We start from the raw sequence: 22,345 nt of genomic DNA on the forward strand, positions 1-22,345 counted from the left end.
TGGTTTATTTTTGGTGAGTCGTTTCTCTCAGCACCGAACATGGTTCCACATGAAATTCTGTTGGATAATGTTTTTAAAACTTAAAGTTGTCAAAATGAAAGTTGTTGTTGTTGTAATTCTAAAAATAACCAAATAAATACAACTAAATCTGAAGAAGTGGCCAGACACGATATGTTATGTGTTCATTTCCAACCATGGTCTGACCTGCAGTTTGTTTTAATAAATTATGTTGGTTTTGGTTCTGTTACCATAAAATAACTGGTTTATTTTACATCTCTCCTAATTTTATTTCCAACCTGAATGGTGTGCATGAACAGTGGTTGGTAATATGCTCTATGACTCTATCCTGTTATGGCCAAGTTTTGTCCATCCGAATGAATTTAATCTTCAGATTATCTTTTCATACTCTTACAGTCTTCAATTCCCATTGCCTAATGTCAACAGATTCTGTATGGACCTATCTAGGACGCAAAAATGAGAAGAGAATTATGAATGAGGGAAAATATTAAATCGACCTATTTTAACGAAGGTATATTCTAATGTTGATTTATTTCTCAATTGAGTGATTTTTGACTGTCTGCAGATCTGTTTTATGTATTACCTGGATCGCTTGTGTTCCAAAGAACCATTCTCATAAAGTTCTCCAGTTATCTCTTCTTATTAGCATTTATTGAGTAGGCACCCAAAAACACTGTGCCATCTGGGCAAACCTTGTCTCACACCATCACAAACATTACATTGTCCACTCCTCTCTTCTCTGTAATTTGGCACACTAATTGCATTTTCACTTTTCCTGCTCTGGTGTAGAATTGATCTGAAATGATAACTCCGTTTCTCTCTACATGGTGTGTAGGAAGGAACTGCAGAAGCTGGTTTACATCGAAGATAGACACAAATGCTGGAATAATTCAGCAGGTCAGGCAGCATCTTTGGAGAAAAGGAATAGATGATGTTTTGGGTCGAGACCCTTTTTCAGACTTTCTGTAGAAGGGTCTCACCCTGAAACGTCACCTATTCTTTTTCTCCAGCAATGCTGCCTGACCCATTGAGTTACTCCAGCATTTTGTGTGTATCTTCTCTCTACATGGATTCTGTTTGACCTGTGTATTTCAAGCATTTTCTGTTTTTATTTCTTACTTTTTTGTGGTCAGGTGGACAGCAAAAGCTGATGAAAAAAATTGGACTGGCAAGGAAAATCACTTACATTTACTTCACCTCTCAAAGAAATGTTTGCAACAGATTTAAATAATGATGAATTCGACTACATACCAATTGTGTTCACTGGTCTTTGATCCTCCCTGCCTTAAAGTATCAGACGGAAAATTGTGAAACAACACTTTGTGGTATTTGTGCATTCTTCCACTTTGTCCTCACTTGGACAATTAACAATTATTCACTGAATGTCTTACTATAAAGCCTCCACTAGTAAATTTGCTCTCCCATTCCCTGTCAATCCATGATGCAATGTTGTTATCCAATGTCCATCCTAGCAACTACTAAATGGACCATGTCACAATCCACCAACACTCTTCCCTCTCAAGATGTCTTCGATATAATAAAGCCATTAACCTGACTGAAGGTTCTTTCTCTCTCCCAACCATTGCCTCCTCCCTCCTCAGTTTATGAATCTCTTCTTGAAACCCAGGGTGTAAACCATGGCCTCAGCTGAATGGGCCTCAGCTGAATGATAACACATTGCTGGGTAAAGATAAGTTTGATATCCATTCTTATTTGACGCGTCTTTTAATTTGTATATTTTCGAATTATTTCAGCCATGGGGCCTAAAATGTAATTTTCATCAACATTTTTCATGTGATCCACTGACAATTATGGCTGATGCCATTTATGTTTAAATACCTTATGACCCTGGAGCTTCTCTGAATGCTGAAATTATTGGAGTCCATTTACATACTCTCTTTTTCACAGCTCTTCCTGGTATACAGAAATCTTGTAAGTGTTTCAATTGCAGTCAGAATCTCAATGAATATTTTACCATCCAGGTATCCATAGACATTATCTAAACTTTAATGCCAAAAAAATCTTTAAATTAGCAAATCTTCCCATAGAACTGACAAAAGGTAGAGAATTAGAAGCCTTCAATCTGTAGCACCTGATTTCTTATAACACCATTCAATTAATTCCACTCTCTCAACCTTTCCCCATAGCCCTGTAAATGTTTCCTTTTTCAAATATTTATTCAATTATCTTTTTAAATTATTATTAAATACACTAACAGCCCATTTATTCCAATTTATAGCAAATGTTCTTCATTTCATTCTCATTTGCCCTGGTTCTTTCGGTACATGTTTTATTCTCTGTACTCTGGTCACCAACTCTTTTGCCACTAGAAGCACATTTCCCCTGTTTGTTCTGTCAAAATCCCTTAGTTTAGAACAAATCATTTTGCTCTAATTTAAGAACAATCACAGCGTTCCTAGTCTCCCTGTGTAACTGAGGTCACTCTGGTATTAAATTGGTACATAATCATATATTAAACTGGTGCATAAACTGAAAATGCTGGAAATACTCATTTGTGGAAATACTCAAATACAGCATTTGTGGAGAGATTTATGTTTGTCACTTGTTCTCGAGTAAGAAGACCATGTTATCTAGTTTATAGTGTAAGAAAGAACGGCAGATGCTGGTTTAAACTGAAGATAGACACAAAAAGCTGGAGTAACTCTGCGGATCAGACAGCATCTCCAGAGAAAAGGAATAGGTGACGCTCCAGGTCGGGACCATTCTTCAGACATCCAGAGATGCTGTCGGACCCACTGAGTTACTCCAGCTTTTTGTGTATATCTAGTTTAGAGTGTTGCGATATGTATAAAGGTGGCTATTAGACCAATTTGAGTTCTTTTCACTCAGATGACAGGTGTAGGGATGCTGTAGTATTAGGATTGTTGAGATTTTCTTTTCCCCTTTGTTTCCTCCATTGTAGCTTCCTCATTTGAGTGAGCACCATTTTTCATGCAGATGCGCCAAACAAGATAATCCAGTGGTGTGTGCCAATGTTGGTAAAGATAATCGAGAGATGGGAAGGGAACAAACCGCAATGCCTGTGATAGATTGGAACAATTCAATAATAGAGACCTACTATTTTGTGGCAAATCATGTACTCATCCAGATGCTACTTAGATGCGATGGGAGAACCTACCTTTTCTACACCCCCTTTTCAGGTAGAGCATTCCTGATTGCAAGCACCAAGCACCAACCATTCATACCATTTCAAGCAGGGTGCAAGGCCACTAAAGACAGCGAGTCCTGACCTCTCCCTCCTCCATCTTGCAGAGACTGAGCCAAGCACACACTTCTGGGTTTTATAGTCCCTCTCCCTCCCACCAGAAGGGGCGTGGCCTTCATGGCGTGATTGACAGGAGAGAGAATCTCAACATTTTTAAAACACTAATAACTCTTTTATTTTTCATCGATGGGAAAAATCCTCGGCACCTGATGAGCGGAGGCGGCCTCTGAGTACGATTGCCAAAAATCACAGCTGGACGTGGTAGCGTTTTTTCTAAAATCAATATACAGCGCAAACAGGAAGTGGTCAAGATTAGACTTTTAATTATATAGAAGGCAAGGCAACTTTAATTAGGCAAGGCAACTTTGTTTAGGCAAGGCAACTTTAATTAGGCAAGGCAACTTTAATTAGGCAAGGCAACTTTAATTAGGCAAGGCAACTTTAATTAGGCAACACAGTTTTAGCATTTCCATACCAAAGGCAACACAGCTTTAGCATTTCCAAACCAAAGGCAACACAGCTTTAGTATTTCCAAACCAAAGGCAACACAGCTTTAGTATTTCTAAACCAAAGGCAACACAGCTTTAGCATTTCCAAACTATATTTTCAAATCACATTAAGGGCACTGACAGGTCAGTAAAACCACTTACAGTTTAGTGACATGTGTTCAGTGTTAGTCACAGCTCAGACTGAGAGACATGACCCTCTCGCTCCCCTATCTTGCAGAGATTGACTGAGGCACTCAACACTTCCGGGTTTTATAGTCCCTCCGGAAGGGGCTTGGCCTTTAGGAGAGAGAATCTCAACATTTTTTAAACACTAATAACTCTTTTATTTTTCATCAATGGGAAAAATCCTCTTGTCCTGCACAGAGGAGGGGGACTCAGATTAAGATGGCCAAAAATCACAGCTGTAAGTGGCAGCATTTTTTCTAAAATCAATATACAAAACAACAGGAAGTGGTCAAGATCAGACTTTTAGTAATATAGATTATACCCTTCTAACCAGCTTTAGATTGTAGAGCTTAAAATCAGTATCAGCGGTGTGACTGTTAATTTCTCTCATTTCAAGTAACCACTGCATTCCCTCTCTCTCTCCCCCCCTCCCCCACCCTAGCCATCCTGCTAGTTCCACTGTTTACATCCATATATCCCTTCGTTATCACCACTTCCACAGCCAACGATGGACCATTGTGGGCTCTACCTTTCCTTGGTCATTGATGCCGGCTCTGATTTTTTTTTAACCTTTTCATGCCTCTAGTTTACCTCACCCCTGACTCCCAGTCTGAGGAATGGTTTTGCCCAAAGCGTCACCAATTCCTTTTCTCCAGAGATGCTGCCTGACCCACTGAGTTACTCCAGCATTTTGTATCTATCTTCTTACAATCAGTTCCCTTCAATTCAACAAAATTCAATTTGAAGAAAATAAAACTGCTGGAGGAACTCTGCAGGTCAAGCAGCTTCCATGGAGGCACAGGGGTTGTAAATGAATTAGAGGTGGGGTTCGTCTTCTGCTATATTGCCTGCTTGAGTCAAGTGACTGCGAATAAAGCTCTATCCTACGATCAATTAAATGGTCAGTTTAGAAGGGCCTCTCCTAACCTGGTCCTTAACATTGTTTCTATAGCGTTATACCCAAATAAAAATGTTAAATACTCCAAGAGGCCGATCTAAATGAGCAAAAAAAAATCTGTTAATAAAGAATTGCAGGTTCTGGTTCTGGCACATTTTAAACAAGCCCAGGTAACATCCCACTGCAGAGATTTGTGCATTTAAACACTTGGGTCCCTACTTTTTTGGACTCTCTTTAAATACCAACAAGCCTGTAAAACAGGAAATTTAAAAAGCGTATGTTCTTTCTGAAGATGATTTGAATGCTGTGTCTTCAGGCGCAACCTTAGGTTGGGTTCAGGTAAACCTAGAGGAGTATAAAACTCTCATCTTGTCTGTGTGTGAGCATGCGTGCATGTCTGCTATTCATGCCCGATAGCGCTACAATTTTTGGACCACCTTACTCACAATTGTCTCGTGGTGTGGTGTATCCTGTTTCGTTCAGATTGATGTTATATTTTACAAGTTATTCACATTTTCAACTTTACAAAATCCAGTTTGAGAACAAATGACTTGAACACTGCAGTGGCTGTTGCTGGCAGTTACAGCTATGATGTCACAATGGGATCTCATTTACATAACAGTGTTCCACCCAGTGCAAATGAGCGATTTGTTACATTGTTGTAAGGAGAGGGAGAGGGAAGGAGGGAGAGAGAGAGGGAAGGAGGGAAGGAGGGGGCGAGAGAGAGAGAGGGAAGGAGGGATAGAGGGAAGGAGGGAGAGAGGGGGGGGGAATGTTATTCAAAAATTGTGTTTAGTGGGGGAGTGCGATGGGGAGAGGTGAGAGAGGGTGAAGAGGAAGTGTTGGGGGATGAGGGCAAATGAGCTGTGCCTGTGCAGTTGGGGGCTATGGGTGAGTGGTGGAATATTGCGGCAATAGGTTACATTGGGGGAATGGGTAAGTGGTGAAAACGGGTTGCATTGGGGGAGCGGGTGCGTGATGGAATATTGCTTTGGAGGAACGGGGCCCAACAGCTCCCATTTGGTCTAGTTATATTTAAATTATACATCTATTTAATGAGCGCTGCAGGCTGATTACAATTTGGGAGTGATTATGTTCCTACAGGAATAGTTTAGAACCTAGGTTGCCACACCTTCCACACCTAACTTTCTTCAGAATGGTATGGAGTGTGAAAAAGAACAAATGACTGCGTCAGATAAAAGGGAGTCGCTGACACTGAGAAGCCCTTCTCAAAGGCCACACATGATTTCAGACCTCATTTCCGAGACCTGCGCTCGCCTAGAATCTCAACGGCTCCTCACATATCCCAGTTCCAAAATCAATTCTCCCTTTGTAGTTTGGATATTCTTTGCACACCTATTAAAAACACCAACAGAGTCTTTAATTTAGTCATAATTATACAGCACGGAAACAGGCTCTTCGGCCCAACTTGCTTATGCCGACCAAGGTGCCCCATCTGACTAATCACATTAGTCCGCATTTGGCAAGTGTCCCTCTAAACATTTCCTATCCCATGGACCATGAATATTGGAAGTTAGATGGTTTACGCTAATACAACTGACAGATAATATTTAGGATACTCAGAAATCTGGAGTAAATCAGCGGTTCAGGCAGTATCTCTAGAAAAAAGGAACAGGTGATGTTTCGGGTCGAGACCCTTCAGACTGTTTTACGCTGATCCTGAAACAGCTGAACTAGTTCTGTTGGCAATAACGAATCGCGTGTGGATGAGCGTGTGTGGAGGAGATTTGAAGAAATTATACACAGAATAGTCAAGGATTTATGGAAAACAGAATACACCCGATTCCTATAAGGATGCAGGCTGCGACGTTGTGTTGACTGCTTTAACAGAGACTCCGCCCAGCAATTGCACAATAGTTTCGCGAAATCTTGTAACAAGCCTCATTGATCCTACACGTTCGGCCCTTTAGCACCAAGAGGAATAAAACCCTAATTCATTTCCGACAGACCTTTGAAATAAAATGGTACGAGTGAAAATAGGAGAGAAGTTTTATGAGCCAGGCAATAAAACTTGCCGGGTGAATAGTGGCGTATTTGTACAGGAAATGACTCACATTCTCTTTTCCCCTGTGTTGTGGATGTGTGTTAATATCCGCCTTGTCATTTTTAGGACTGATTGGAAACAGGCTGTATCCGCACCCCTGAAATGATCAATTTAGCCAATTGCAAGGAAACAATGTTTCATCGTTGACTAATTGTTCTCTAATTTTATGACAGTGCAGTAAGATCACACGATATTTGTATTTTTGATTTGGGGGGGGGGGGGGGGTTGATATTGAATTCACTATCTACCTATTTTAAATTTTATTAATGCGCAATGTAAATATGCAAACTGTTCAGCAAGCCATATAGTTGGAAAATCACAAAATCACAAACTTAACGAAAAAAAAAACTATTATCCAGGGACTTTTCTTAAGAATTTACTGTCTAAAACGGGGAAATAATTTCGTAAAGAAGGTCGAGCGTGGAATTGGGATCTTAGATCACTGAAAGAAACACTTTGAAGCCAAGCAAGGGTGGTAACAGCAAATAACGAGGTATTCTTTCCTCACATTGACTGTGGTGGGTCCTACAAATACCACCAGCCTTGCATACGCATTTCTGACTTCGGTTACAAGATTAGGATCATGGCCCTATTTCAAAGTGATTTTTTTTTTAAAGGGCTGATTCAAATTAGTATTACACATCTTTAATGATCTAATTTAGACATAAATCCCCCAGAGATTTTCTGAGTCAAACTTCATCACATTTCGGAAGCAAATGTGTTTAATATGTTGTAAACATAAATGTAAAATTCTCAAATTCTACAATCTCGTGGGGACCACAAAGGCTACATCAGCTTATGCATGAATAGTTTCATGGTCGAGTCCGCGTGAAATATAATTGCCGTACAATCTCTAACAAATCTTTTCGAGCGAGGATATACACATTTTTTTTCATACCATTTATTAATCTTGATAATATTTCAGAATGGAATCGTATTAAATTTTAAACAAACGTTTTAAAATATTCTTACACGTTTTAAAATATCTTGTATGATTCAATCCTGTTACCAACTTACATTGTTTCGATTGTAAAACTGATAAAAAATATAAATGTAAGACTCGAATTATGACAAAGTTTTAGCAGGCATTTCCTATTTAATTGCATTTCCTACTATAGATAAAAAGAATTATCACATGACCAAAAACAAGGGGGAGCTAAACTCAATTTGGGCAGTACACTGGATTTTTATTTTGGTGATAAGACCAGAGAGGATTTTTCCCCATATTTTAACTCCTCCTTTTGACTCTCCCACCCCTACACCTCTTCCTGCGTATGATTTGAGGAAGCTTTATGGTCCATTGCCGGAGGATCAATGCCTTCCTCTGATTTGGCGTTTGTTTCTTTTAATTTTTTGCATTTGGCTGCGTGAAAAAAAATAATAGGAAAGCAGATAACATAAAAAGGTACACTCGAGATTTACGAAGGAAGAAAAGGAGAGGGGGTGGGAAGAGAAAGCAGAGGCAAGGAAGAAGGCAAGATGGCTGCAAACTGATTTGTGTGTGTGTTAGATTCGGATTTAAATGCTGCGAGAGCCAGCAAGCAGATTGGATTCTCGTCTCCCCTGAGTGATTATTTTATATGCATGCTCGGATGTATCTGGGACTTGGGGAGGAGAGACGAATAGTTTGGACTTGACAGAAGAGGGTGGTGTTCGACTGCAGCGAAGAAGGGAGAAGAGAGCGAAAAAAAGCCTAAAGGAAGAAAAAGGGGGTGGCTGACGACAAGAAGAAAATGTGCCAGAAATATAAATGATTTAAAATCCTCGGAGAAAGGGGGGAAGAGGGGGGGAAAAAAAGTGAAATAAGCACCAACTTGGAAAAGAAAGACATAGGTTTGCTCAAGATGGCTGTAAACGAGTGCATGTGTTGGATTTGAAACCAAAACGCCTCTTTTTTTTCGTTCTAGAAATCGTGAGACAAGATTGGAATTTCCCCTTTAAATCTCTTATTTTGGAAGAGAGAGAGAGAGGCTTTCATGAGCTGGATGGCAGTGAGGAAGTCAGACAGTTGAGGGCTGTGGAGAAGAAAGGAGGGCGAGAATAGAGAGGGCGTGTGAGCTGAAAGAGCTTTATTTGTTGTCGTTTTTTGGCCTGGGGTCGTGCTTGTTTTGTTTCTCCTGCCTACAAACACTTTTTCCCCCTTATTTTTAAATGATAATCTCGCCCTACCTTTGCTGCTGAGCTCGGGTGGTTGGCCGTTGGGTTTGAATTAAAAAAAATAACGACTTTTTTTCCAAGATGGCTGAAAACTGGAAGAGCTGCTTCGAGGAGGAACTTCTGTGCCCCATCTGCCTGCAGGTCTTCGTGGAGCCGGTGCAGCTGCCGTGCAAGCACAACTTCTGCCGGGCTTGCATCGGCGAGGCCTGGGCCAAGGAGTCGGTCAGCCGCTGCCCCGAATGCAACAACGTTTACCCGCAGAAGCCGGCGCTGGAGAAGAACCTCAAGCTCAGCAACATCGTGGAGAAGTTCAACACCTTCACGGCCGACGCCGCCGCCGTGGCCGCTGCAGCCGCTTCCTCCGGTGACGGCGGCAACACCGGCGGCGCCGCCAACTCGGCCTCGTCGGCGGCCACCAACTCGGCCTACAGCCCGCTCTGCTGCCGCTACTGCCGCAACTCGCCGGCGCAGAAGGTGTGCCTGCGCTGCGACACCGGCTGCTGCCAGTCGCACGTCGGCGCGCACCTGCAGGCCGCCTCGGTCAGCGGCAGCCACTTGCTAATCGAGGCCAGGGATGCGCGGGCCTGGAGCTGCGCTCAGCACGACGCCTACCGGCTGCTGCACTGCGAGACCGACCAGGTGGCTGTGTGCCGTTATTGTTACTACATGGGCAGCCACCATGGCCACAGCATCTGCGACCTGGAGGTCAGGAGGAACGAGATACGGGTAAGCTAGCTGCATCTGCAAACACTTCATTGCAACTGAACCTCATGTATTATCTGGCTCTTGCTCTCTCTTTCCTTCTCTCACTTTTCCTCTGCCTGTCTCTCACCTCACTCTCTTACTTTATCCACCCGTACTGCTTGCATCTCTTTTTATCCACACTCCCTCTTCCTCTGTTTGTGCCTGTCTTTCTCTTCCTGTGCCTGACCCCCCCCTCTGTCGGCCTGTGCATGACTTCCCCAACCTCTGCCTGTCGTTTGTCTTCCCTCTCCCTGTCTGTCCCTCCATATGTCTGTCTCTTTTTCCCCTTTGCTTTTCCCACCCCCTCTTTCGTTTTACCCCTTTGCCTGCCTTTTGTTTTCCCTCTCCCTGCCCCCTCTGTTTGCCTGCCTCTCTCTCCTCCCCTGTCTGCCCGTCCGCCTCCCCTCCCCCATCTGCCCGCCTCCCCTCCCCCGTCTGCCCCCCCCCCCGCCTCCCCTCCCCCGTCTGCCCGCCTCCCCTCCCCCGTCTGCCCGCCTCCCCTCCCCCGTCTGCCCGCCTCCCCTCCCCCGTCTGCCCGCCTCCCCTCCCCCATCTGCCCGCATCCCCTCCCCCACCAGCCCGCCTCCCCTCCCCTCCCCCATCTGCCCGCCTCCCCTCCCCCATCTGCCCGCCTCCCCTCCCCCATCTGCCCGCCTCCCCTCCCCCATCTGCCCGCCTCCCCGCCCCCGTCTGCCCGCCTCCCCTCCCCCGTCTGCCCGCCTCCCCTCCCCCGTCTGCCCGCCTCCCCTCCCCCGTCTGCCCGCCCGCCTCCCCCGTCTGCCCCCTCCCCCCCTAGCCCCGTCTGACTGCCCACCTCCCCGGCCCCGTCTGCCCGGCGGCCTCCCCTCCCCTCCCCCGTCTGCCCGCCCGCCTCCCCTCCCTCCCCTCCCCCGTCTGCCCGCCCTCCCCCGTCTGCCCCCCTCCCCTCCCCTGTCTGCCCACCCGCCTCCCCTCCCCTCCCCCGTCTGCCCGCCCGCCCTCCCGCCCTCCCTCCCCCGTCTGCCCCACTCCACTCCCCTCCCCGTCTGCCTGCCCGCCTCCCCTCCCCTCCCCGTCTGCCCGCCTCCCCTCCCCTCCCCCGTCTGCCTGCCGGCCTCCCCTCCCCCGTCTGCCTGCCGGCCTCCCCTCCCCCGTCTGCCCGCCGGCCTCCCCTCCCCCGTCTGCCCGCCGGCCTCCCCTCCCCCGTCTGCCCGCCGGCCTCCCCTCCCCCGTCTGCCCGCCGGCCTCCCCTCCCCCGTCTGCCCGCCGGCCTCCCCTCCCCGTCTGCCCGCCGGCCTCCCCTCCCCCGTCTGCCCGCCGGCCTCCCCTCCCCCGTCTGCCCGCCGGCCTCCCCTCCCCCGTCTGCCCGCCGGCCTCCCCTCCCCCGTCTGCCCGCCGGCCTCCCCTCCCCCGTCTGCCCGCCGTCCTCCCCTCCCCCGTCTGCCCGCCGTCCTCCCTCCCCCGTCTGCCCGCCGGCCTCCCCTCCCCCGTCTGCCCGCCGGCCTCCCCTCCCCTCCAGTCTGCCCGCCGGCCTCCCCTCCCCCGTCTGCCCCACTCCCCTCCCCCGTCTGCCCGCCCGCCTCCCCTCCCCTCCCCCGTCTGCCCGCCCGCCTCCCCTCCCCCGTCTGCCCGCCCGCCTCCCCTCCCCCGTCTGCCCGCCCGCCTCCCCTCCCCCGTCTGCCCGCCCACCTCCCCTCCCGTCTGCCAGCCCGCCCCCCCCCCCCGCCTGCCTCCCCCCCCCCCCCCCCCCCCGCCCGCCAGCCGACCCTCCTCCCCCCCGCCTGCCCGCCCGCCTGCCTCCCCCCCCCCCCCCCCCCCCGTCTGCCCGCCAGCCTACCCTCCTCCCCCCCCAGCCCCGTCTGACTGCCCGCCTCCCCGTCTGCCCACCCGCCTCCCCTCCCCCCCGGACTTGTGATTAATGGCATAGATTCTAGGTGACAGGAGGGCAAACCTACAGAATGTGTGGTTAGTGTTTGGTATGGATGTCCATTTGTGGCATAGAGTAAACAGTAGCCTGTGAATGAGAATGTGGAAAAATATGATGGGGATTTTGCGAACGTGGCAGGGAGTCGGGTTGACAGAATGCCCTGCAGTGTTCATGTAAACTTCCACAGGCTAAATAACCTCTTGCAATGTACCTCATTCTGCCTTTATCGCTGTTGAATTCTCCTATTTTTATGTTGATGTGTATCTAGAACAGCAACGGTTGGAAATATTTGTGTCAGTCACAAATTGTGCAGATGAAATGGTGGATGTTTTGTCAGTGAACCTCCATTAAAATTGTTCAACCTAATGGGAGATTGTCAACCTTGTCATCACAACTGTGCCTAATCTAAGAATCTCTTAATTTTTGGACGGGATATGTTTAATGCTACTTCTCATCTTGGACAAAAACAATTTTCAAGATTTTTTTTTGATTCTGAACAAATCCTCAGTGATTCAATCAACATCTAACTTTCTCTTTTTGGAAAGGTTGAGACCTTTCAGAAGTCATTAGGCAGTTGTTCCCTCAGCCATAGGACGTGAAGAGTGACACATAGTGCCGGAGTAACTCAGTGGGTTAGCCAGCATCTCTGGAGAAAAAGGATAGGTGCATTTTGGGTTGTGACCCTTCTTCAGACTGAAGAGTTATTTGTCTGAGGTGTTTAAAATACTGAGGATCCTTTATGACAGATAAAGTGAATCGACTTCCGCTAGAAGAGGTGGGGGAAGTAATTATAGCATGGCCTTTAAGGAAAGTTGGACATTATCTAGAATTCCTTTCTTTATCCCATCTGCCTGTCCCCACTCAACTAAAGAAACAAGGCTATGCATACAAAGAGCTTTCAAAGTAAGCCTCAATTGAGTTTTGTCAGATAAGATGGCAGTTTATGAAACAACCCCAAGAAAAATGAAGTTGATGGCTATTTCACATCAACCACGGAGTGGTTGAGCTCTTGTGAAGCTGCATTTCATGCTTATGGTATCTTTATTTTTCCAGCTGCTGCCCATCTGTAGTTGGAGTACTTTTATTTTTGTGTCTTTAAAAACACATCAATTTAAAAAAACTTCCTTGACTGGTTGTGTGTGTGTGAGAGATTTTGTATTTGGCATTTGCAGCAACGTTAATAACTTGAGGAAAGTGTCTGAGGTTTTAATGTTGCTAATGCAGTCAGAGGTTCAGGGTGGAGTATTTTTCATTCCTTTTTACTAAAATGATGAGGTGTTAGGCTGAAAGAGGCTACGTTGTGAGAGAGTAGCTGATGTATTGGGCTGTAAAACTGAAATGTTGAAATTTAAAAACAAAACTGGTTGATCTCATGAGCAAACGCAGATTTTTGTCATCGCTCTTGAAGCTGTAAATGATGGAGAGAGAGTTCTATATTGTGCAAAGAGATTTTGGTTTTCAAGGAGATTTTTTTAACTGCGGGAGGAAAGATTTAATAGAAACGTAGGGGTAACTTTTTTTTACAGAAAGGGTGGTGGATGTATGGAACATGCTGCTGGGGGGGGGGGGTAGTTGAGGCAGGTACTATCGCAATATTTAAGAAACATTTAGACAGGTACAGTGCCTTCCATAATGTTTGGGACAAAGAACCATTTATTTGCCACTGTACTCCACAGTTAGAGATTTGTAATAGAACAAATCACGTGGTTAAAGTGCACATTGTCAGATTTTATTAAATGCCACTTTTGTACATTTTGGTTTCACCATGTAGAAATTACAGCTGTGTTTATACATAGTCCCCCCCCCACTTCAGGGCACCATAATGTTTGGGACACATGGCTTCACAGGTGTTTGTAATTGATCAGGTGTGTTTAAATGCCTCCTTAATGCAGGTATAAGAGAGTTCTCAGCATCTAGTCTTTCCTCCAGTCTTTCCATCACCTTTGGAAACTTTTATTGCTGATAATCAAAATGACCAAAGTTGTGCCAATGAAAATCAAAGAAGCCATTATGAGACTGAGAAACAAGAATAAAACTGTTCGAGATATCAGCCAAACCTTAGGCTTACCAAAATCAACTGTTTGGAACATCATTATGAAGAAAGAGAGCACTGGTGAGCTTACTAATTGCAAAGGGACTGGCAGGCCAAGGAAGACCTCCACAGCTGATGACAGAAGAATTCTCTCTATAATAAAGAAAAATCCCCAAACACCTGTCCACAGATCAGAAACACTCTTCAGGAGTCAGGTGTGGATTTGTCAATGACCACTGTCCGCAGAAGGCTTCATGATAGAAATACAGAGGCTACACTGCAAGATGCAAACCACTGGTTAGCTGCAAAAATAGAATGGCCAGGTTGCAGTTTGCCAAGAAGTACTTAAAAGAGCAACCACAGTTCTGGAAAAAGATTTTGTGGACAGATGAGACGAAGATTAACATATCAGAGTGATGGCAAGAGCAAAGTATAGAGGAGAGAAGGAACTGCCCAAGATCCAAAGCATACCACCTCATTTGTGAAACACGGTGGTGGGGTGTTATGGCCTGGGCATGTATGGCTGCGGAAGGTACTGGCTCACTTATCTTCATTGATGATACAACTGCTGATGGTAGTAGAATAATGAATTCTGAAGTGTGTAGACACATCCTATCTGCTCAAGTTCAAACAAATGCCTCAAAACTCATTGGCCGGTGGTTCATTCTACAGCAAGACAATGATCCCAAACATACTTCTAAAGCAATAAAGGAGTTTTTCAAAGCTTAAAAAATGGTCAATTCTTCAATGGCCAAGTCAATCACCCGATCTGAACCCAATTGAGCATGCCTTTTATTTGCTGAAGAGAATACTGAAGGGGACTAGCCCCGTAAACAAACATAAGCTAAAGATGGCTGCAATACAGGCCTGGCAGAGCATCACCAGAGTTGTCGGGGCTCATGTTGTTGACCTCCCCATGGTGAGCCCTGTCAACTGACCTCAGTCAGGCGAACGACAGCAAACAGAAATAGCAGCGCTGCAGCTTGGCGCCAACCCGGAGCATGCGCCCATTTTAGGGCGGGCACCTACAGATGTCGAACCGGATGGCATCACCCTGCTTCTAAACATGACTACTTTCATTTACATTACACTGCTGTGTCCCAAACATTATGGTGCCCTGAAATGGGGGGTGGGCTATGTATAAACACTGCGGTAATTTATACAATGTATAAAAATGGCCTTTATTAAAATCTGACAATGTGCGCTTTAACCACATGTGATTTATTTTTTTTCTATTACAAATCTCAAATTATGGAGTACAGAGGCAAATAAATAAATGATGGGTCTTTGTCCCAAACATTATGGAGGGCACTGTACATGGATAGGATTGGTTTAGATGGATATGGGCCAAATGCAGGCAGGTGGGACTAGTGTATATTGGGCATGTTAATCGGCGTGGGCATGTTGTGCTGCAGGATCTATTTCCATGCTGTATAACTCTAACTCTGACTCCATTCACCCCAAACCTGTAGAACTGCAAACTTTTGGGGCACTTGAAATCATACAGATTTAATCTCAGAAATTATATTTCTTAAACATGGCTGCCATTTTCCCCTTCTCCCTTTCAGCATTTTTCTTATCAAAAGTTCAATTCTGGTATACTCTAAATTGCCTGGGATTAACCAAGGTTTGGCTTATCATAGAGATGTGGGGCTTGCTGGCAGTTGGAGGGGATAATGTTTATTTGTATGAAAGCAATAATGATGGTTGTGTTCATTTTTCTCTGCAATTCTGCCTCTTTGATATTTAAATCTTAACATAGTCATGCAGCACGGAAACAAGCCCTTCAGCCCAACTTGTCCATGCCCACCAAGATGCCCCATCTGACCTAGTCCTGTTCAATGGTGGTTAAATGGTTCCATATTGGCATGTATGCACTGCACAGTGAAATTCCTTTTGCGTAGCTCACACTTGCACGAGTTGCCACAAATGTGCAAAGTCCAGTCTATGCGCTCGATGTACTGGAGCGACTCACGATCTAGGTAAGCCCACCTCTGTGTCCTGGGGGCACCTCCTGCAGCCGACCTTGAAGGCGCTGGAGACAATACCCCAACTTCTTCTACCGGCCCACTCCTCACATTTGGACTATATCCCTCTAAATCTTGGGAAATGTTTAGGAGTGGTACACTTTCCATTTTTTATGTATTTATTTATTAGCAGTGAGGGGTCTTGGCAAGATATCTGACGTGTGGTGATCAGATTTTTGCTAGACTTACCATAACATACTAGAATGGAACTTCTGGTCATAAATTGTGTACACCCAGCAGCAATTTGCTTCTGTGTTGAAATATTTTAGTTCCAGCCTTTTGAATTAATGAGTTGATGAGTTTTGGTTTAATAAGGCCATCTTTTTGGGGAAGCGGGATGGAAAATGCAGTGGTTGCATAGTTTGGTTTTGAGCGAGTGAAGGGATTTGTTTTTCTGAATCAATGACAATCATTGTCAGGGCTTTTTATTTGAATTTTCATCTCTTTTCTGCCCTGTCCATTTTTGTTAGTTTGATATTTTGCTCCACATTGTAAAATCTCCCTCTTATACCCCCGACCCCGAATAAAACATAGTTACAGTGTGATAAGATTGTTAATCTAAAAGAGCAGAGGTTCCCCACTTTTTGCTAGGAGTTTAATCTTCCCTGCATGTCTCTATATGATTGGCAGCTGTTTGGGTGCCAGGATTTAATGCTCGATGCAAATATGTAAGTGAAGTTGTCATTTAAGATTTTGTGCTTGTGTATGTGTTCATCAGTGGGAAACCATTAGTCAGCTGAGCTTGGAGGTCACTGAGTGCTGCATTAGCTAAATGCAAGCATTTTTCAAAATGAGCTAAAGGCCCTGTGTGGATAGATTGGACTGCAGGTGGGTAGGGGAGGTCACATTAAGTTCAAAATTGCTGAGTTGCTGATACAATTTATGTGAATGCATGAAGTGAGCCATTACAGCCTACTGCTGGGAAATTAGTGTGTGTTTGGGCACTATTTTCCATTTATCTTGAACTTTGAGATATTTCAGGCAGTCTCGAAACTAGCTTTCAGATTTATTCTTGGCTATTTAAAAATGTTTAAAGCAATTTTGATTGTAAAATTATCTGACTGCTTCACACCTTGATCTGTGGAATTCATTGCCACAGATGGCATCATTGGGTATTTTTAAAGCAGAGATTCTTGTCAGATTCTTGATTGGTAAGCGTGCCAAAGTTTATGGAGGGCAGGCAGGAGAATGGGGTTGAGAGGGGAAAAATAGATCAGCCATGATCGACTGGCAGAGCACATTTGATGGGCTGAATGCCCTAATTTCCACGGTCTTATGATCTTCATCGGGTTTCCAGTTTCCTGTGAGGCCTTTTCAAGAGTAACAGCCAATCTTGAGGTCCACTGGGATTGGTTTATTATTGTTACTTGTACAAAGATACAGTGAGAAACTTTGTTTTGCATGCTGTCCAGGCAAATCTGACCATACATGATTATGTTGGGCTGTGCAAAGAGAAAGGAAGCAGTGCAGAATATAGCCTTGCAGACACAGAGAAAGTATCGATAAAAATTGCAAGGGCAGCAACAAGGAACTGCAGAAGCTGGTTTACAAGCCAAAAAAAGTGCTGGAGTAACTCAGCGGGTCAGGCAGCATTTCTGGAGGATATGGATGTGCCGTTTGGGGTCGGGCCCTTGATCATATGAGAGGTCTATTCAGTCGTCTCATAGCAGCCGTGAGGAACTGTTAGACTTTAGAGATACACCGTAGCAACAGGCCCTTTTGCCCACCGAGTCCATGCCATGTACGCTAACCTACATACTAGGAACCTAGTGATTAAAGGTTAAACTTCATGGGTAGTTTGGGTGGTCAAAAAGGCTTTCGGCACATTGGCCATCAGTCAGCGTATTGAGTATAGAGTCTGAAGAAGGGTCTCGACCTGAAAAGTCACCCATTCGTTCTGTCCAGAGATGCTGCCTGTCCTGCTGAGTTACTCCAGCATTTTGTGTCTATTGAGTATAGAATTTGGGATGTCACATATAAGACGTTGATAAGGCTGCTGTTTAATTTTGGGTCCTATGTTAAAGGAAAGATGTTACCAAGCTAGAAAGGGTGCAGAGAAGATTTACGAGGATGTTGCCAGGACTCGAGGTCCTGAGCTATCAGGAGAGGTTGAGCAGGCTAGGACTTTATTCCTTGGAGCGTAGGAGAAGGAGGGGTGGTGGTATAAAGGTGTGCAAAATCATGAGAGGAATAGATCAGGTAAACAGAATCTTTTACCCAGGGCAGGGGAATCGAGAACCAGAGGACGTAGGTTTAAGATGAGGGTGCAAAGATTTAATAGGAACTTGAGGTGTAACTTTGGACGGTGTGGGCAAGTTGAACCGAAGGGCCTGTTTCCGAGATGCTGTATGTCTTTGACTCTCTATGTCTTTATGCATTCCTTGTCCAACATCTGTGGAATAGATTGTGAGATACCATTTCCAAACAGAGTACCATAATTTTTATTTTGTTTTTCCAAGTTTCCTTGAATTGTTTCATCAGGAACCAGCATATCTTGTTTATTTTTAAATCCATCAGTCATACTTGTCCCTGGACCAAACAATTTAAGGAAACTTGGGCTAAATTTACCAACTAAAACAATAAAAATCCTTAACATCTATTTCCAGGTCACTTAAATTGAGGCAAAATAAATTAGCTCTGACTAGATCCTAAACATTGTGACCTAAATCTATCAATCATTTTGGATAAAGAAAGGTTCTGAGGGGGAGTTACAGAAATCTATTTACCAAACTGAAATTTTATTGGCATTTTTAATAGGTGGATTCCAGCAATTTTAACGTTGCAGGGACTTGGTTTGGTCGATGCATTTAAATCTCTTTATTGTTGTCAAATCTGAAGTGACTGATTAATCAAAATGTAGCAATGGTCTTTGTGCAAACTTGGTTTAACATGATTGTTCAGCTGCTGCTTTGCAGAACTGCAACAAATGCCGATGTTGTTGAGTGAGATGGGATGCCAGCATTCATATTATCTGATGAGGGAGAGAAAAATGCAGCGGGTCTAGGTGTGGGTTTGCAATGTTTTTTATTAAGACGCTTGAAAGCGCACACCACCAGACTAGAAGGGGGGGGGGGGGGGGTAGTGGGCGGGAAAGAAGCTTCTTTCACTCTGTCCTTAAGACTTTAAAGATACAGTGTGGAAACAGGTCCTTCGGCCCACCGAGTCCACGCAGACCAGCGATCAATTTACAATTTTACAAAAGCCAATTAACCTACAAATCTTTACATCTTTGAAGTCTGGGTGGAAACCGGAGCATCCTGAGAAAATCCATGTGTTCACCGGAAAAACGTACAAACTCTACAGATAGCACCTATAGTCAAGATCAAAACCAGGTGTCTGGCGCTGTGAGGTAATAACTCTACCACTGTGCTACAATGTAACTTTGAAATCAGGCTTCTGACCAGTTCTTCCATAAGCTAGGATACTGTTTGATTCAACTCTACCCCATTGAGGACATTGGACTTTGTCAATGGAACTGATGCACTGCATTGTTGAGAACTATATCCTACACTCTGTATCTTTGCCTTTGCTCATTCTAATGTACTTGAGTCTGAACTGATTTTCTCTATGCCTGGTATATCTGACCTATTTGGTAAGCCATGCCAAACTCAGTGCTAGTGTACTGGAATTGCTGGTCGGCACAGTGGGCCAAAGGGCCTGTTTCCATGCTGTATCTCTAAACTAATAAACTAATTTGCTCAGCATTCCAGCATCTGCAGTTCCTTGCGTCTTCAGTTTAGAAAGTGTTTCCTTTCCCTCTTCCATTTTTTTTTTTCCCCCAATGAACAGCAGCAGATTAAAAAAAAGAGGAATAGTTCACACTGGTAAGAGTGTGAATGAATAAACAATATACCAATTCCCTCTTTAAACCCTCTCCTGTACCAGGTTAATGGGAGTTAGCTTCAGTTGAAGCAGTTTTATCGAAAATAAAAAGGTTTCACTATCTTTCCACTGCACCTCTGTTCATGTGACTATAATAAGCCTAAACCTAAAAACCAAGACCTGTGAAGACCAACTTTTATAATAGTTTCGGATGTTGCTGTACTTTTGGAAGGAACTAAAACAGCCATCTTTATCTGTCCCTCAAATTAAACTCTATTGAAGTAAAAAAAAAATGAAATGGGTCACAGCTAGAAATTTGGACTTTTGAATGTCAAATTATTCCTTCATTGGTCTTCAGCTGACAGCCCAAGTTTGTTGTCCTCTCCTGTGTGATTAACTCAGTGGTCTACTCCAAAGATGGGCTTGCTTTCTCAAATAGTTTAAGGAATGAGCACAATTTATTGTTTTTAATGACTATTATTTCAGAAATGTATTTGGTGTTTTCAGTCTAATTTTCTTCTCAGAAGTGGCAACCCATGTTCTTAAAAGTGCTGCTGACCGTTTTGCCGGTTCTAAAAGGGTTGTAAGTTCTATTCACAGTGGGGCATCAGAGCATAGCCCAGATTTATCCTTTCCTGACATTAACATTTCCAATAGGCTTCGCACTTCTCTGCGAAGGTCATGGGATAGTGAAACCTTTTTATTTTCGATAAAACTGCTCCAACTGAAGCTAACTCCCATTAACCTGGTACAGGATAGGGTTTAAAGAGGGAATTGGTATATTATTTATTCATTCACACTCTTACCAGTGTGAACTATTGTTCCTTTTAACCTGCTGCTGTTCATTGGGGGAAAAAAAAATTGGAAGAGGGAAAAGAAACACTTTCTAAACTGAAGACGCAAGGAACTGCAGATGCTGGAATGTTGAGCAAATTAGTTTATTTAGTTTAGAGATACAGCGTGGAAACAGGCCCTCTGGCCCACTGTGCCAACCAGCAATCCCAGCACACTAGCACTGTCCTACACACTAGACAGTTTACAATCTTTACCAAAGCCAATTAACCTACAAACTTGCATGTCTTTGAAATGTTGGAGGAAACCGGATCACCCGGGAAATTGAAAATGAGGTCATTGATCACTGGGCCCTTGGGGAAGAGAAAATGGCACTTTGTTCATATAAGCTATGAAGTAAGGGCCCTTGGAGTAAGAGCACAAGGAATGTTAAAATGATGTAATGTAGGGTTGGTATATGCTCCATGCTGAAAAGCAGCTCCAAGTGTCTTTTAAATGTTATAGTACATTCCTCAACTCCCACCTCTGGCAACTTGTTCCATAAACCCACCACCCTTTGAAGGGAGGGGTGTGGGGGAATCTGAGTGGATTATCATGGATGACTTGGCCAACTCTGATACAGAGAGTTGGGTCGTCATGGTGGCCCAGTGGTAGAGTTAATGCCTACAGCACCAGAGACACAGGTTCGATCCTGACTATGGATGCTGCCTGCATGGAGTTGATATGTTCTCCCTGTGACTGCTCCAGTTTCCTCCCACATTGCAAAGGCGTACAGGTTTGTAAGTTAATTGGCTTTGGTAAAAAACAATTGTAAATTGTCCCTAATGTGTAGGACAGTGGTTGTACAGGGTGATCGCTGTTGGCGTGGGCTGAAGGGCCTGTTTCCGCACTGTTTCTCTAAAGTACGAAGAAAGCAAGATACCTGGAGGTATAGAACTCATTCGTGAGTATGGAAGGTGCAGTGTCCCTGGGTGGAAGAGAAGAACCTTGTTTAACAGACTAGTCAGAATAGGAGTAGGATGGGCAATTAAAGTGGCAGGCAACAGGAAGCTTGATTACTTGCAAGGACTGGATGTATAATGATCACCCCGTCTTCATTTGGTCTTTCCAGTTGGAAGAATCTAACATACCTCATTCGATGCTCATTTCTGAATCGCTGCTTCTGGATGCAGTGATCCAGAAGCAGAAGGGCCCCTGGATGATGGGGGAGATGAAAGTGCAGTTGCATGGAGAAATACCATGAGAAGCAGAATTGGAAGAGTAGACCAGAGATTTGTGAAGTTCCTTTGAGATGCTGAAATGGGTGGGGTTGATGTGAATGGCAGTGTATTCTCATTGTTTACTTGTGGTGGAGAGGATACCAGAATTCGGGGAGGAGGGCATCTCCATGGCACTTGCACCTAAAGTTCATCAGAGCAAATGTGACAGAAATGGAGGAAGTGGGAGAATCAAATGGAGTCCTTGCAGGAGGCAGGGTGTGAGGAAGTATGAGGGTAAAGTGTGATAGCGTTGAGTCTGTAAGTTTGTAAAATATGTTTGTAGCTGGGTTATCCCTTATTTGAGATAAAGATCCAAGAAGGGAAAGGTTGGCTGGAATTGAAAGTACGAGCAGGTTGGAAATTGGCAGCAAATGTAATGACATTTTTGAGTACAGTACGAGTGTGGGAAGCAGCACCAATAATTGTTGATGTGCTGGCAAAACTGTGGGGGAAGGTGCCTAAAAGAAGAACTTTATACATTTCCCTGGGGAAAAAAAGATGGGTGTAATTTGGGCCCTGCAAATGTTCTAGCATGAAAATGAAAATGCAAATGAATTTTGAAGAAATTTAAGGGGGTGGTGGTAAAGCGGTAGAGTTGCTGCCTTTCAGCACCAGACTCCCGGGTTCAATCCTGACCACTGGCGCTATCTGTATGGAGTTTGTACATTCTCTCAAAGACTGCATTGGTTTTCCCCGGGTGCTCTGGTTTCCTACCACACTCCAAA

General features: G+C 44.6%; 1 protein-coding gene across 2 annotated transcripts in view; it reads left to right on the top strand.

Moving 5' to 3' along the window:
• The first annotated feature begins 8,037 nt into the window (after positions 1 to 8,037).
• The window catches only part of trim8 (tripartite motif containing 8), a 77,636-nt gene continuing 63,328 nt past the window's right edge, over positions 8,038 to 22,345 (top strand). The window contains exons 1-2 of one of the 2 annotated variants that reach the window (XM_033034037.1): positions 8,040 to 8,286; positions 9,120 to 9,764. In XM_033034037.1, coding sequence (XP_032889928.1) covers positions 9,120 to 9,764 — 645 coding nt within the window. In that variant the 5' untranslated portion in view covers positions 8,040 to 8,286. Of the gene's footprint in view, positions 9,765 to 22,345 lie in introns of both variants that reach the window. The other variant, XM_033034035.1, reaches the window with a different exon arrangement.

This window comes from Amblyraja radiata, chromosome 15 (genome assembly GCF_010909765.2).
Source record: "Amblyraja radiata isolate CabotCenter1 chromosome 15, sAmbRad1.1.pri, whole genome shotgun sequence".
Lineage (NCBI taxonomy): Eukaryota > Metazoa > Chordata > Chondrichthyes > Rajiformes > Rajidae > Amblyraja > Amblyraja radiata.